The following is an 18,313-nucleotide window of genomic DNA, read 5'->3' as shown; positions in this document are numbered from 1 at the left end:
TCAGCGACGTCGCAACTCCTGTACCAGATAACGTCCCCAATGTAACCATCAAACTGGTAATACGAACGAACTACCTGACTTTTCTACACGTCTTTAATGTTTGCCTGAATAGGGTCATTTTTCTAAACTGCTGAAAACATCAAGCACTTGTACTCCTGCCAAAGGATGGCAAACCCCCAGACGTCACATTGTCCAACAGACCAGTGTGCCTATAAAATACGTCGGGAAAGGTACTGGAGAAAATAATCTGCGCACGGCTGGAAACCTACATAGAGGGCCCTCAAGGATTTTCAACGATGCAGTTTTAATTACGATCAAAGCAGTAATAGACACAACTCGCGCGGTGATCAGCGGCAAGAGAGAGAGAGAGAGAGAGAGAGGCGCAACGCCAAAAAGTACTGCGCCATCGTTACTCTGGACGGCGAAAACGCCTCCAATTTGGCGCGTTGGCCCAAGATTATAAATTCCTTGGAAGGCCTCGGAGTACCAAGTTATATCCAAGAGATAGTCGCTAACTACTTTAGCAACCGTTTGTCCGTTGTCCTTGTAGTACTACAGGACGTTGCAGTACTGCAAGGACAACGGAAACAGAAGAAACAAAGTAACTGCTAGTCGGTAATAAGGCAAATACTCTAGAGCAGTATATATGACGGAATATTGAGAACTCTTGTACCTACAAATGTAAAAATCGTAGGATTCGCTAATTATATAGCCGTAGTGGTGACGGGTAAAACGCTTGACGGAGTTATCGCCTATGCAAATGACACTACACGTAACATCAGAAATTGGCTTAGATCAGCTGGTCTTCAGTTGGCTGACCGCAAGACGAAGGTAGTTCTAGACACTAGTCGGAAGATAAGAGAGACTATTACTCTAAAAGTCGGAGACTGTGAAATTACATCGGCGCCCTTTATATAATATCTAGGAGTGCAAATCCACGCCAGACTTCGTTTTCACGAACACCTAAAGATAGCGGAGAGGAAAGCTTCAACGGTGGCAAATGCCCTATCTAGACTTATGTCCAACGTAGGGGTCCGAGACAACTGTGGAGAGAACTTCTGGCCCATGTCATAAAATCAATCACTACGTGTGCTGCCTCAGTTTGTTATGATGCAGCAAAACATATACAAAGGAGGCAACAGAGGCATGTCACCGTTCCTGTGTACGAGCGTGTACAGAACGAAGTCAAGCGATGCGCCGGAAATTCTTACTGGGTTTCCCCTACTCGATCGCGCAATAAAAAAAAGTTCCTAGAATATATGACGGACGCCAGAACGATAGTGCGACATTAGCGCTAACAAGTAAGTACGAACGCTTCCACACCATTAAAACATGGCAGCGAAGGTAAGATGTTTCTACTAAAGGACGATGGACATACCGCGGTGCACCGCCTAGTGCCCAACATTGAGGATTGGCTGGTAAGACAACTTGCCGTGCTCGACTTTAACCTCATGCAATTATTCATAGAACACGGCTGCTTTAAGTATTACCTGCACCATTTTTATTTAGACGATCAATCTGTTTGGCATGCCCTAAATTAGAAGAAGATGCCAAACATGTTATGACGATATACCCTCGGTTCGCTACCGATAGAGAAAGGCTTGAGGCGACACTAGGAGAGGCCATCAAGCCCTATAACATCAACAAGGCGTCAAAACAACAAAATGGCCCAAAGACTTTTACCTCAACTTCTTGCTCCTTAGACTGGTGCAGAGGAACGTAGGTGTTGAAGTTATATATGTGGCGGTCCCCTCCTACCACCACATGCGGCCCAAAGCGCCGCTTAGCGGAGCACCACGGCGTAGCGAGCGCGAAGGGAGCTTGTAAGCTCAGTCACTCTCAACAATCAGTCACGGCCTGGCCGCCGGTGCGAACAGACCTAGTCAACTTGTACATAGTTTTATTATAATCTAGTCTCAATCAGCACTCAGTTTTATTATTATTCTCTGTACCATGACTGTTCGTCCTTTCCTATCTTATCTCCTATCAGGGAGCGTAGAAGAGATCGCAACCCATCAATCTCTAAAGTGGTGACCTCGACTTAGAACTCTCGCAATCCGCGAGTCATCGCGCGGCGCCATTTTCGACGCCGCACCATTTCGCAAAGCCTCGACAGCGAGCTCGCTCTCTTCAGAGCTCGCCTTGGCTTCATTCAAACAGCCATTGCTGAGTCGCGCATCACATCGCGCGCTGCGCGACGCATCAACAGCGTCGGCGACGTCATCACCAACATCATCGGCAACAACATCGCCAGCGCGCCGATGCCGCGTCCACCGTCAAACAGGCTACTCAACTCTCAACAGCGCAAACGCAGCATAATCAGCAGCCTCACAGCCACGGACGCCAGCACCGTCAACATAGTCATTTAGCTTCACGCTGACACCGGCCATTCTTAGCCGCTCCAGCAACGCGTCTGTTAACGCCGAAGCTACGGCATGTCGCGCGCGCGCCTCACTAACGCGCCTCTTCGCGTCTCGCACGGCACAGCAAGCAGCCGTACGCCTCGCTCGCAGCGACAGACGCCGCGCAGTCTAGCACATCTCTGGCACGCTCCGGATCCTGCAGCCATCGGAAGCCGATCGCCGTCGTCCAGCACGCTCATCACCAAGCGGCTTCGCTGCATTCAGCAAGCCGTCCCTGCCAACAGCGGAGCATCCTTCCGACGACGACGTAGCATAGCTGATCGTCGACCTGGCAGCAGCAGTCCACCACGCAGCGTCACCTTCAACCGCATCCTTGGTAACCGAGAATGCTCAGCGAAGGACGCCTTTCAACACCGACAACCCAGGGCTCCGGGTCATCGGCCTCAGCAGCGGTAACTTTGCCAAGGGCCGTCCTGAGGGTGACCTTCTCACCCCTCGGGTCCTTTTGCCAACGACACCTGGACGCTGCGCAGCAACCTCCTGACGAGAACACTACAGCCCAGGCAGACATCTTTTTTTCATTTTCCAAACACAGTATCACCAGCCATAGGCTTTTGCGGACATATTTCTGGGACCAAGTCCATCCAGCCAATAAGGACCTGGCGACTCTGGTCAACCACCATCATCATCATCATCGCAGTTTTGCTACATCCGGGCTCAGCAGCCCTTACCTGCACAGGCGCTACGTCACGCATCCGCAGCATCCCTTCTAGGCAGGACCTTCTCTCAGAAATCCCATCATCGTTGCTCAGGAAATCCGCTCTTGTCACTGGTGAGGGAGTAGCTGTGGCGGTCCCCATCTTACCACCACATGTGGACTGAAGCGCCGCACAGTGGGAGAAAATAGACAAAATTCGAGCCACGCGTCATTTTTAATCGTAGAGCCATGATTTTTTTTTAAACTATTTAAAAAAGCATCAAGTTTAAGCTACAGGTGCGGAAATTATTGTATCACCTTCCCCTAAACCCAGGCGACCCCTAGAAGCCACCCGTACCAAACCACAAGCAGTCTAACTCATCTATCCCAGGGAACAGCAAGTTAAACCGCTTTATTTTTTCTTAAAATAATTAAGCCACACACCATAAGCCAGCTAATAACCTAAATACCTACCCCTAACCCGCTTAACCCCTAGAAACCACCCCTACCAAACCACAAGCAGGCTAACTAGCCTAACCCTGGGAACAGTGAGTTAAATCGCTTAATTTTTTCTTAAAATAATAAAGCCACACACTATAAGCCAGCTAACCACCTAACCACTCACCCCCCTACCCCTAGAAACCACCCCTACCAAACCACAAGCAGGCTAACTAACATAACCCTGGGAACAGAAAGTTAAATCGCTTTATTTTTTCTAAAAATAATAAAAACCCACTCCACAGGCCAGACCGGAAACACGCAGAATCGTATAACCACGTAATTCAAGACATTATTACAAGTAAATTAGTCACATTATTTGTTAGTTGTAATTGTTGAATGAACTGCTATTAGTCATCTGCGTTGAAACAGATTTAAGCCCCTTTACCACGTCAAGGTTGCCAATTAGCCATCGAAAAATTGTATGATCAATATTTGTATGTATTATACTATAATCTAATAAATTCAAAAATAAACATTTAACCATCAAACACTCGTATGATCGATAGATTTAATTATATTAAATTATACTATAATATAATAAATTCGAGAAATCTTCAAAAAATTCTGATAGAATTTCAACGTATTTTTTTATTTAATTTAAGAACTTTTTCTTCAGTAAATTTTTGTCTAAAGTCTATCATTCTCAAATAAAAAATTCTGGAAATTTTTCACGATTTTCCCGTATTAGCCGCCATTTTATGTGCTTTTACCTTTTTTTTCAAAATTTAAACTGTGACACTGAAGTTTAAGTCTCGAGGACACGATTTTTTCGCTCTAAACATTAAATCTTAAATGATTTCTATGTGAAAAATCGACATGAATAAAGATTTTTTTTTTACCATATTTTATTGCTTGTGGTTTGGTAGGGGTGGTTTCTAGGGGTTAAGCAGGTTAGGGGTAGGTATTTAGGTGATTAGCTAGCTTCTGGTGTGTGGCTTAATTATTTTGAGAAAAAATAAAGCGATTTAACTCGCTGTTCCCAGGGTTAGGCTAGTTAGCCTGCTTGTGGTTTGGTAGGGGTGGTTTCTAGGGGTTAGGGGTAAGTATTTAGGTGATTTGTTGGCTTCTGGTGTGTGGCTTAATTATTTTGAGAAAAAATAAAGCGATTTAACTTGCTGTTCCCAGGGTTAGGTTAGTTAGCCTGCTTGTGGTTTGGTAGGGGTGGTTTCTACGGGTTAAGCGGGTTAGGGGTAGGTATTTAGGTTATTAGCTGGCTTATGGTGTGTGGCTTAATTATTTAAAAAAAAATAAAGCGATTTAACTCGCTGTTCCCTGGGATAGATGAGTTAGACTGCTTGTGGTTTGGTAGGGGTGGTTTCTAGGGGTAGGGGGTGATTGGTTAGGTGGTTAGCTGGCTTATGGTGTGTGGCTTTATTATTTAAAAAAAAAATTAAGTGATGTCGCGTAATGTCCAGCATTCAGGTGCTATTGTCAAAATAGAAACTATCAATGGATCATTTGGATGTAAAGAAGATAACTTACTTTTCAGACCATCCAACATTTATTCTAGTTGAGCTTCTCTCGACAGACGAATTCCCTTATTTTGTGGTCTTTCATTTTCTTCCTCAGTCGGCTCATTTAGAGAGTTATTCGATAAATTAAAATTTACAGAAGAGTACGACTTTCTACAAGATGATCAAATCATAGCTGTTTCAAGTATATCTGAGTAATCTAACAAACATTTTTTTGAAACTTTGCGAAGACCTTTACCTCTATGTCCATTAATATTAAATGGATTAATACATCTGTCAACATGAATTGTTGGAAAAGAATGCTTTGCAGTAGACTCAGACATTATAAATATTTTAGATGCTTCAATTAGTCATGGACAAGTATACAAAAGCTATATCAGCTTAAAAGTTAATTGTGTCTGCTTCAAACTAATTTTTCTGTCATTAAAAATACCATGTGGAAAGTAACAGCTAATAAATTTTATAGAATTTGAAACAAAACTAAACTATAGAGAAGGATTCTGGACTACAACAGTATACAAAATAATATTATTTTAAATATACTTGAAATCAAAATTTAATAAATTAAAATAATAATCTAAACTTTGATTTAAATATTTTAAGAGAATTCTAGGTAAAACAACGTGTGATACAATTTTTACTAAAACTTTACCGTCAGAAAATATATCAAAGACAAAAGTAGCGTCTGCAACGTTTACACAGTGATAGCAAGTACAACTCAGTGTTGTAGTTCAAGTGTTCAAATTCAGTGGCTGAAAATTCATAAAAATAGCCTTCGTCAATAATTTTCCTCTAGACGTAAATTTCTTAACCGCGTAAAACAGACATTTTGGGTGGTTTTTTGAGGTTAGGGACGAGCGCTTGAGGTATCGGTAAAAAAGACGGCTGGTTTCGTGTTCAGCAGCACAAAATGCATAAAAATACTCTCTGTCAATAATTTTCCTCCCGTCGATCACAGGATAAACCTCTCGACTGCGTGAAAAAGCAATTTTAGGGGGTGTTTTTTGAGGTTAGGGACGAACGTTTGAGGTATCGGTAAAAAATACCGTCGGATTCTTGTTCAGCAGCTCAAAATACATTAAAATAGTCGTTGCTTAGAATTTTTCTGAGAATCGTAAATATATTATATCTTTTACAGAAATTAACTTAACTGACTTTGAAAAATTATGATCGATTGTATGATGTATGTTATAATTTATTGCAAGAGACATGATATATGTAAAATTCCTGGACTTCGGTAGGAATATTTGTAACAATAAAATCAAGTTCTATGATTTTTTTGGCGATGATCAAAGTGACGCAATTTATTTCTATAAGCAAACATGTATTTAAATAATTTATCACTAAGCTTTGAATTTTTAGTCAATGATGGACATTAAGGAACAATTTTCTTCTACAGTGACTTTCTTTATTTTGATGTTTGCTACCTCTGTGATTTTTTAGGAATGCTCCAAGCAATTCATAAGCTTTGCCACAGGATTTGAATATAAATTTGAATCATTTTAGATACAAGGTCAAGATACAAGGTCTCTGCCCTATTGCAAAATCTCATGTGAGATCTTACATAAGATCTCACCTGAGATCTCACCTAAGATCTCATGCCAAAATCTCATCTGTAATTTTGGTCTGGAAGCTGCTGGATCCTCTTATTTAATAAAAAACAAGGTTTTTAATATTGGAAGTCGTCTATAAGGAGGTGCTCCTACTCAGAAGAGTTAAAAAAACTAGGTTTCGAAGCATTTAAGATGTTTTTTTCCATTTTTAAAAATTTCTCATCTGAGATTTCACATTAGATGTCACCTGAGATCTCAGGTGAGATTTTAGATGAGATATTTTTAATAATCGAAAAAATGTCTAAAATGCTTTGAAACCTAGTTTTTTGAACTTAGTTTGGGGGAGGCTCCTCCTTATAGGCGAATACCAATATTAAAAAACTCATTTTTGAATAAATAAGAGGATCCGGCAGCTTCCGGACGAAAATAACAGATGAAATTTTGGCATGAGATCTCAGGTTAGATCTCATGTAAGATCTCACGTGAAATTTTGCAATAGGGTGCCATTCTGGGGCCCATACAGGAACTTTTGCACTATAAAATGGTATCTCCATGAATTTTTTGGTGGTCGTAGTCCGGATCATACTCTAATTTTCACCAATATTAAGGTTTAAATGACTTATAAGATAGGTTTAGCATATCAAGGGACGCGGTAGCGCCCCGATAGCAAGTACAAGTTTTTATACACTGTGCAGTCGGGGAGCAGCGCGACCCTATTATACTTTGAATTTGCTGAATAACCTAAATGCGATTTATTAACTCTAATAATTTCTTGTGTGATATGTCTTAGATGCTTATGTTTGAGTAATGTATCTTAAAGATTTTAATGAGAACTTTCTAATGATCATAATATTTTGCTTTAAAAATTTCTCTTTAGCAAAATAATTATGATCAAAAATTAATTTGCGATGATTTCTTAAAATGTTGGTCATGTGCGATTCTCATCTTTTTAAGTACAATAATACAAGAGATGTCATGATAATAGATATAAGGTTAGTAAGCTGTTTCTATTTACACATGAAGTTGTTAAGTAAGGTCACCTAAGCATTATCATAAAGAATATGTGAGAGACGAGGATTAGATTTTCTAGGCCAGAAGTTGCCATTTGTGATCGTAGATCAGTGTCTGTCTATATGCAGCTGAAAGAGGCTTACGCGGCAGCAGCGCGCATCGGGACTCGTGTAACGGTGTAAACATAAAACATAGCCTGAAACAGTGCGGTGTATCGGAGCTTGTCGGTGTACGGGTATAAAGACTCGCTATATAATCGAACTCTCTTAAACAAGAATTATAATGTGTCTAATAAGCGCCAAGAGGGCCAGTCAGGACGCGATGCAAGCTCTCGCGTAAATATATCATACACGACGTGTGAATGTTTGGTACAGAGTAAAAACAGCAGCGTGCTCTATATCAACTGGGAACGTCTCGGAACCTTTGGCTGACATCGATGGACTGAAAATCAGATACTGGTCAATCGCTTCAGGATATGCCGACTGCGACATGAGAACGCGATACACAAGGGCAGAGGAAACAGCTATTTAATAAGTAAGATCACGATTGTTCTGTTCTTTCGCAAGCTCATACGCTATTGTTTTCCCGAAATGAGCCAAGGACTACAATGTTTTCCTCTTGATCTTCCGCAGCTTAGAAACAAGTACGAGGCGGGATGCGACTGTGTCAACGATCTCCCCTGGTAAAAATAACTTATTAAATCCGATTCAAAAGGTAATAGGTTGTAATTGGATTTCTTAATCGGAAATTATTCAATTAAAACCAATTTAATCGATTAAAATCTATTTAATCTGATTATAACTTTTAGTCGGTTTTAATCGGATTCAATCAGTTGTATTTTTCAACAAATATAACATTTTATTTAAAAACACAACTGTTTAAATCCGATTAAGACCGACTAAAAGTTATAATCAGATTAAATAGATTTTAATCGATTAAATAGGTTTTAATTCGATAACTTCCGATTAAGAAATCCAATTAAACCCTATTATCTTTCGAATCGGATATAATAAGTTATTTTTACCAGGGTCACCGACTTCAGGGGCAAGAACAACCACTAGGACGCGAGGAAGATGGACTAGACACATTGAAAAATCACACTGACATACTGGACTGCGATATCAAGAACGAGACCAATTGTGTCATCAGCGGCCCCTTTGTATAAGCTCGTCTTGAACTTTATGAGTTCTGAAAGTAGCCAAGATATGGTAGGTTCATTAAATTTAACGAAAAATCAAAATAAATACATCCTGAAAATAAAAGATCAACTATCTAAATTCTTACAAAAAAACAGAAACAAGAATTTTCAGTATTTTGTCGAATTTTCTCATTTTAGACGATTTGAAATAGGGTACAACGACTACAAGCAATTTAAAATAGGGTAAAAATCGTCTAAAATGAGAAAATTCGACAAAATACTTCTTTTGGTGGCATTTTCGACGAATTTTACCCTATTTTAAATAGCACGCACTTTTGATAGGGACGGTCATTTTCGACAAGTTTTTAAAATTGGCAACTGAACGATTCTGCAGCGCCAAAACTTTGTGTTAATTTCCATAAGGTGGCAAATTTTAGAAGCTGAGGAGATGTCGTCTTTGTTATATATCGATAAAATATATGAGTTATATGGACGACATTTCTTCAATTTCCGAATTTATTCGCCAGGATCGTGGCGGTATCGTTTAGTTGCCAATTCAAGATCTCGGACTAAGCTGTTCAGTAATGCCGGAAAAATTATTGATTACTCGGCCAGGTAATGAATTACCCAGGGCGCAATAATGGCTATTTTTTGGTAACTATTTGGAATTGGATATTGTATCTGTGATACACCTTTGAATAAAATTATAACAAATATAGTTAGCCACAACTAGAACTTTAATGCCACACGTTCAACGGAAAAAATGCCTCCGTGACACTATGCGCGCGCATACTTCCGAAAGAGCACGTTGCGAACGAGGTAGCACAAAAACTTGTGTCAAAACAGCATTCATACTTGCACACACTCGTTAACACCTATATACAAAAATCATTTACACACTTATAATATGATGTGCACGCCGCGCCGCCGCTCGCTCTCTACTCCTACTCTCATTATAATTGCGCCGCTGCGCTCGCCGCTCGGTCTATATAGACATAGGCGTGTGTTGCGCGCTCTTCCCGCTTTATTGCTGCTTGCTGCTGTTGCCGCTGGCTGGCTCGTGGCGCTGCTGTTGTACTGCTGCTTTGAGCTCAGCTGTCAGCTGTGGCGCGCAGCTTCGTATTTGGAGTAGGGGAGCATAAGATGCTCTTGTATAATCTAAAATGTTTTTTCATATAATTTAGTATTTAATATTCATACATTTTTTGCGGAGCTTGTACGGGGTGTTACAAATCCCGGCCTAACCGCCGATGCGAACAAACCTAGTCATCTTGTACAAAGTTTAATATAATCTAGTTTTAATCAGCATCCAGTTTTATCATTATTCTCTGTACCTTATCTGTTCATCCCTTTCCTACCTTAGCTCCCATCTGGGGGAGTAGAAAAAGAGATTATTCACTCTCTAAATATTTATACACAAAAATATGTTCTTTTTCTTAATTGAAGTCTTATTGAGATTCTTAAAATCTTCAAATTCACTTTCAAACTTACTTATTTCTACAAAAATTGCGACGTTGTACGTCGCAGCCGAGCAAATCGCGCTTTACTGTTTGCGCGGCAACCTCACTCGATGCGAGGAAGAAAAGACGATCGGTTCCAGCGAGGCCCGCGTTTTCTCGGACGCGAACTACGTCCCGGGAATTCGTGGAATTCGCTGGCCGACGTACGCAAGGGGGGAGCTCGCCGGTTCGAGCTGGCGCGAAACGAGCAGCCAATTAGCACGTCTCGCGCCTCGCGCAGCCAATCGGGCTACGTTATCAGCCGGGCCCGACGGACGACGGCGAGACGCCGAGCGCGCGCGGCGGAGCGGCTCGGCAGTTCCTTTCCGAGCCTTGTCGACAACACTTCGAAGTGACGAGAGCACGCGAGAGGGAATCACGAAGAGAGTGAGAGTGAGAGATAGAGAGCAGCAGCGCCACGACCTGGACCATCGCCCCGAGGAAGAGATCCCTCCCCGGAGACGACTATCCAGCCGTTCAGCCAGAGGAAGGAAGCCGGAACGGGAGCCAGGCCTTCATTCCCCTGTCTGCAGAGAGAGAGAGAGAGAGAGAGAGAGAGAGAGGAAGAGCGAGAGAGAAAGAGTACGGGAAGCCAGCACCTCCTGGGCTAGCGAGGCTTCCACTGGGGGACGAGAGACTGGTGTTCGTCTCTCCTACACCAGGTAAGAATTCTTGGGTTGCTCGGGATACTCTCGGTGCGAGCCATTAGGCCGCCGAGAGAAGCGAGAGAGAGAGAGAGAGAAAGTCGCGAGTGTGTCTGAGAAAGAGTGAGTGAGACGAGAGAGCGGTGTACGGTGCGGGCGTACACCTCGACGTCGTCTACGCGGGGCATCGGGCCAGTGTACACGAGAGCGGGAAAAGAAGAGAACAGCGTAGCGTAGAAGGATCGCGGGAGAGTGTGTGTGTGCGAGAGCGAGAGAGAGAGAAGCATCGGGGCGTTCGAGAAGTCCTCGCTGCTCGGTAGCAGCAGGTCGGGCTTGCTGCCAACGCGCGGCAAAGTCGGTGCGCGCGAGCATCGAGAAGAGCGGGAGAGAGTAGAGAAGGAAGGGGACAACCGATAGCTACGCCGGCGTCGGTTTAGGCCTCGCCAGGCCGGGACCGCCGGCGCGAGCTGTTAGTGAGCGCGCCGATACGTGTGTGCGTGCTCGAGAGTAGAGAGGGGGGGCCGCGTTGGTTCGGCCGACAACGCTGCCGTGAGCGCGCGCTGTGCTCGCGAGTATCCGTGCGGGAGAGAGAGAGAGAGAGAGAGCGAGAGAGAGAACGAGCGCGCCGGCCGTATCGCTACTCGAGCGGGTCGCGCCGAGCCGAAATTCGGAAGCGGGAGAGAGAGAGCGCAGACGGGTCAGACTGCGCAACGTCAGAGGCGAGAGACTCGAGGCGTGCGCGCGTATATGAGAGTAGAGGTGTGACGGCGAGCCCTGCGTGGCTATTGTGTGTGGGCGGCTACGGCCACCACGCTGTAAGGAAGGGCTGGGATAAATATACGTGCAATACAAGTTAATAAATTGTGTGATTACTTCCTCCTTCTTTCCTCCACGTTCTCCCAAACGCCGGCGATTACAGTAAATCCCGAGATTAACGAAAAATCTTGGCGCGTACGAGGCGTCAAGTGTTGCGCACCTATGTTGGGAGGCACAGCGTCGCAAAATACAATTTTGTTTTAAGAATTTGTTGGCATTTTAGATGTTCTTATCACCATCCACTTATCATGAATTATCGCTGCTGAGGTAATATTGGTCTAATATCATGATCGGGTAAAGTCATAATATGATAATATGATACACTTCTTTATCTTCACCTGTAGAATATGACATTCGTTCGCATCTATTATTACATGTTCTATGTTTGAATTTGTGTTACATTTGCGGTTGCTGAGGTCACAATTTCTGCATTTGAATTTATTCACTTTACAATTACTTGTTTTATGATCTCCTGCACACTTTAAACAGACAATATTTTATCTACACTTCAAGACATTGTGTCCTAATATGGCAACAATTATAATATCGTGCAAGGGGAAAAGCCACTCTTAAACCCTGAAAAAAAGATTCATGATAGAAGATAACAAAATTAATATTAATTATTTGATAATTTTTTTAGTGATATTCGGTAATATTACTCATACATTAACCGTGGTAAATTATTCATTACACCCTCTTACCCATTGTGGCACTCGGTGCAATGTTTTGGGAATTTTTTTATTGTCTGTAGGATTACAACTTGAACGAAACGAGTGGTTATTTTATGATAAAATTTTAGGAGGATACTTTGTACTTTTAAACTTCTAGTTTTAGAATGAATTTAATGATTTTGAGTACAATGCTAAAAAACATGTTTGGCGATGAAAATAGTGATTTTTTTTCTTTCTTCTTTCACTTCCCTAACAAAAGAATCTATTAAATTTCGTTAACCTATATAAAAATTACGTATGCATCCCATTAATTAATAGGATTTTATCTATTTAAAAAAATGTTTAAATAGGATTTAAAAGATTCTTTTAGTTAGGGTTATTATGCCAACTTTTTGTTGATAAAACCTTTTTTATCTATTTAAATAAAAATCCTTGCATTTATACCAAAACCAAAAGCGTAAGAAGTATCCTCCTAAAATTTAGCTCAAAGGAATCATTAGTTCACTTGAAATCCTACGGACAATGAAAAAATTTCCAAAACATTGCACCAAGTGCCACAGCGGGTAAGTGGGTGTGATAAATGATTTACTACGGTAAAAGTAGAGGTAATTATTAAATTAATGTATATTATTCAATTATACTGGACAAATTTTCAAATAATTTACTTGTAATTTGTAATTTTCAATTATAATTCTTTTTTCAGGGTTTAAAAGTGGTTTGTTCGCTTAATATATTACATGATCGTATACCTTACAGTTTTGATGCCCAACGAAAAGTCTGTTATTATTCTCCCTGACATGTTGGTGTATCTCAGCGGGAAATTCTCATATCACTGTCGGCATATTAGTGATGTTGTTTTTGTATGAGTTTAAGATACCCCATTACTTATCAGAATTGCTGAAGTTATTTTCGTAATTGTCAATTACAACAACTTTTACTTTAGGATTGACAACTTATTTTTTGGTTATCTCACATACATCGTGCCGGCACTTAAATTAAGAAAAAAGAAAAAAATTATACCTGACCCCGATAACATCGCGTGCCGGGCATTTTGGGGTTACGCATGCTGGCCGCTCGTGCTGTCATTGTGACGCCCCAAGACATCTTTCGTTGGAATTTTCAACAATTTTTTTTTCCTGCCATTCGGGAAGTCATAATGTTGACATTTTGGCGGCACAGCGTGCCAGTACGCGTGCTCACATTCCGACGGCACGAAACTTTGTCAGAATGACGACTATGAGTGCCGGCTGTATGACACCGGCACGAACGAAGGCAAAATGTCGGCATTTTGCGGTCACGCCGTGTTGGCACTCATGGCAGCATTATGACGACATTTTAAGGAGCTACATGACGGCATTGTGCCTTCGACCCGTGTTCAAAATTTATTAACATTTGGCGCTGTCAGAGTGCTAGCAGAATGCCTGCTGGGAGTACTGCTCGCCATGACAGCATTCTGTCGGAACGAAATTCCCGCAGAATGCTGGCTTTGTTGGCTGCGAAACTTAGAAAATTTTCAGCCGCGCAATTCACGAAATAAGGCTTTTTAATGTATTATATTTTAAGGTTGTTGATTTTGTTAATTTGGGCTATTATTTATCCACCGGACTTTGTTCCTTGCCAATTTTTATTAATTATATTATTATGACTACTCTTTCATGACTACCGAATTTATAGCAGCCTGCCAGTTTCGCGCCTTACACGAAATAAGCGGCGAATATCAATGTTGTTAAACGCGTTAATAACAATTTTGGTGATTGTTTATTACAATAACTTGCAACTTTATTAACATCAACAGCTGCTCACAATACATAAGGACACAATTAGCTATGACTTGTAACAAGTGTTCGTGGTCGAGTGGTAAAGTGCTAACTGAAAGGTTCAGGGTTCGATCCTCGTTAGGGTTTTAATTTTTTTGTTTTTTCGCTTAATTTAAGTGCCGGCACGATGCTTGCACCGCGTGCCGTCATTGTGCTGAGCACAATGCCGTCATTTCCGTGTCCCGGAGCAGGGGTACCTGGACGTCACGCGTGGCCCATTCCGTGCCGTCTCAGTGCCGTCATTCGGCCGACATCATGTTATCGGGGCGGGGTTTTTTGACAAAGTATGGCACAGTATATTGGCACACCCAATTATTTCCACTAGGGTTACTAGATAATAATGAGACATCATATTTTGTTACATATACGTGAGAAATCACGCTAAATAGTTACGTGATAAATCATGTGATTTTTTTCACCAGGAAATGGACTAAACATCAGAAAAAAGAACTTAATTTGACGTCAAGACTATTACATCACTATAAACGATAAATGAGAAATTGCAAAATGTCTTTTTTAGAATCATATTTATAACAAAATGTATATCTTCCACTCTTTGCGCAAATTTACAACATTATAAAATATATTCCAAAGAGTTTAAGTATAAAGTTAGTTTAATATAAAGTTTAAAATATACATAATCAAAGAAACTAAGTCATAACGCTAAATGTAAAATTTCTTTCTAAAAATATCATTAATTCCATATTAATACTACATTCAAATTTATATATTTTATATAATTCTTTAGTACACATTTTATAATAATTGTATGAAGAGTTTCAGAACTTTGTGAAGTTTTGTTATCATTGAATTTAAAATGTTTTTTTAAATGCCATTATTTTTATACTGACGCTCGATCTAGATTTTATACTTTATTCTTGACCCCTTGGTATATGTTTTACAATATTTAAGAGATTTGTCAAGTTTCTAGAAAGTAGAAAATTTACTTTGTTCTAAAGCATAGACGTTGATTCCTTATTTACTCATCAAAATAAATCTTCCTCATTATGAATCATGAATAATCATAACGAGTAGAATAAAACACACATTAATTAAATAATGATTTATTGCTGATTATGAATATGATAACAAAACATATACTTTAAATTACTTAAGCAAAATAGCAAGAATGTGAATTTTGTAGTGCTAAACACTTTGTATTAGAATTACTAGTTGATAAAAAATATAGCAATTGTTGTCATATAGGGAAAGTTATAATAAATGATAAATGTCAATATCCGATTTGTTTTTTGCAGTTGACTTATCGCAAATCACAAGAAAGTAAACAATTTATGCGATTAATACGAAATTATAATAATGCTTTAGCTTTTACGAGTTTTGGGGCTAAACTAGAAATTGTTCCTGGCCATGGCCCTTAAGTTTTTCGCATCTGTGGTCAAACTTATTATAATGCTTATTTATTAAACCCAGTAACAAATGAAACTAAAAAATTTGAAGAATTATATACAATAGACAATGAAATAGCTAATGGAATTCGGTTTTCAAATGATGTAAAATGCAACATAAAATTTCTAAATAAAATTGACAATATCTTACGTAAAATAAATCCTTATGCTGAAGCATACAAAATGGTGCATGAAGTTGAGGAAGAAGAATTAAAACGTGCTCGAAACGCCAATGAATTACCTAGAGAAGTTAAAATGTTTATAACACGGTAAAATTATTCTTATAATAAAACCTTTGAACTTCCATCATGTAATGAAGTTGCAGTAGTTTTTGTAGGTGAGGAAGGAGAACCTATATTCAATCGTGATTTTTGTATTCATTCTAAAAATTCAAAACCTGAAATATTTCAATTATAAGTAAACATGTTGATCCTATGACAAATCCTTTAATTTTTCTTTTCGGACAAGTACGTAGGATTGCAACCTAATCACACATCCGTAAATGTGTTAAAGCTTTGGATAAAGAGAAAGACTGTTTTCGGTACTTGCAAGAAAAGTTTCCCGTAATAAGTGATGCTAAGTTGAAAGAGGGTATTTTTGATGGTTCACAAATTCGCCGACTTTTTGAAGATGCCAATTTTATTACAAGCATGGACAACACTGAAGCAGAAGCAGCTTGGCAAAGTTTGAAAAATGTTTCTCAAAACTTTTTAGGAAATATGAAAAGTGAGGATTACGAGAATATAGTTGACGAGTTACTAGAAAATTACAAAAACTTGGGTTGTTTAATGAACTTAAAATTGCACTTCTTACACTCTCACCTCGACTACTTTCCTGAAAATCTAGGAGATTACAGTGAAGAACAAGGTGAACGATTCCATCAAGACATAAGTGAAATGGAGAATCGGTATCAGGGAAGATGGGATGTCAACATGATGGCGGATTTTTGCTGTATGAGAGACGAAAAACTGAACAACAAAAAGAGAAATACAAATCCATTACATAGATCGTTTGAAGAAAAAAGAGTACGTTACAAAAGAAGAAGAACAGCGTAAGAGCAGCATTTCTTACATATTTTTCCATCTCTATCATTAGCACTCAATGAAAAATAAATGAAAAAATTTATCATTTTCTTTATACAATCACAGTCGCATATGTACAGTTTATGCAAAATCTGTAGTTAAAAGCAAAACGAACACCTAACTCATATTAGGCACATTAAAATGAACTAAAATCAGGTATAATACACTCATAAGATAACTTTCTAACATTCACCAACGTCTATGAATACGATTTTCAGCGATCTTTTACGGGTCTTCACGGTTTTTCATGGTTTTCCACGGTTTTTCGCTATTTACTCAAAATTTTAGGGGTGTACGGGCAAAACGGACACCAAATTCGGATTCAGCGCGTCGCTGAAAAGCATTTGCTTCATTTACTAATTACAATGTAGAAAATGGATACCCAATATATCGTCGACGTAATGATGAACGAATAATAAAGTACGGATCGAATCGTACTGCTAATAATCAATTTGTAGTCCCATATAATCCTTATTTATTGCTAACATTTAATTGTTATATTAATGTCGAGATATGCAGCACTGTAAAATTTACACAATTTCATATCTTAATTATTATCAAATTTCAGTTATATCTGTAGCTTGGACTGGTATAGCCGCAAATTTGTTACATGGAGGTAAAACAGTTCATACAACATTTAAATTACCATTAAATTTATCAGAATTATCAACAAGTAATGTAAGTCCTAATTCGTATTATGGAAAATTTCTAAAAACAATAAAAGTATTAAAATATGCAATTGATGCTGTCGATAAATTATTTAAAGATTTGCACAATTCAGTAGAACCATTTGGAGGAATAGTAGTCGTATTGTATGTCTCATGTTCATATATTTTTGGCATGTAAGTATGTGTGTAGCGCATGTACGACTGCATTTGTGCACTCATACAGGCGACGTATACTAGACCGATTGCGACAGTACGAGACCAATCGTCGAACATCCGAGCGAGTGCTTTGACCTGCGAGTCAGCACTTCTCACGCAAGTATTACTGACTTACTTTTGCATATCATCCTTGCACGTCAGATGTTAATTGGTCGGTCGTTTGCCGCGTTTCAATTAATTTTACAACTCCTTGAATCGTCCGCATGCCAAAAGGAGATCCTGGGTGGAGAGGCAATCTGAGGCTGCGAGCCAAAGTAACCTAAACCACCTTTGGCTCCCGCTGACGGCAAGACGGAGGGCCGGTCACATAGCCAGTACTGATCAATAGGCTAAGGCGAGTGCGTGATAGTGCTTGATGTCTGCCAGAAACTCTCCAGAGAGCCAAGCATTTTGTTCGGGGTAGATGGTTCTAGAGAGTGAAGGTGGATTAGGACAGTATAGCGTGTTATACCCTGGTATGATGTTCCCAGTCTGGCGCCGCTTACAGCCATGTGTTGGGGCCATGTCAGCTGCCTCCATAGATGGGGGGGATCGCGGGTGGTCGAACACATACCGGGATAAAGACTATTATCGAGCAAGGATAATTTAACCGAGCAAGGAGAGAAAGCAGGAAAAGGAGCTCTCGAGATCTGGAATACAATCCGGGATGCTGAGCGAGAACCAGAAAACATATGGGAGAAGATCCGAGACAGGTTGGACTCTATCAATAATGTTGTGTCAAACGCATCCAAAATTCATAAGTCTGTTAAAAGCGATCCA

General features: G+C 40.1%; 1 protein-coding gene across 5 annotated transcripts in view; it reads right to left on the bottom strand.

Annotated features, from left to right (window-relative positions):
* The window catches only part of LOC100116002 (zinc finger homeobox protein 4), a 247,663-nt gene that overhangs the window by 107,868 nt on the left and 121,482 nt on the right, over positions 1-18,313 (bottom strand). Inside the window, exon 6 of one of the 5 annotated variants that reach the window (XM_031925968.1) lies at positions 12,001-12,270. The exons of the other annotated variants lie outside the window; for them this stretch is intronic. Coding sequence (XP_031781828.1) covers positions 12,196-12,270 — 75 coding nt within the window. The 3' untranslated portion in view covers positions 12,001-12,195. Of the gene's footprint in view, positions 1-12,000; positions 12,271-18,313 lie in introns of those variants that run through there. 5 annotated transcript variants of the gene reach the window in all.

The sequence above is a fragment of the Nasonia vitripennis genome (assembly GCF_009193385.2).
Source record: "Nasonia vitripennis strain AsymCx chromosome 3 unlocalized genomic scaffold, Nvit_psr_1.1 chr3_random0006, whole genome shotgun sequence".
Lineage (NCBI taxonomy): Eukaryota > Metazoa > Arthropoda > Insecta > Hymenoptera > Pteromalidae > Nasonia > Nasonia vitripennis.
This window is presented reverse-complemented; position numbering and strand designations above follow the sequence as displayed.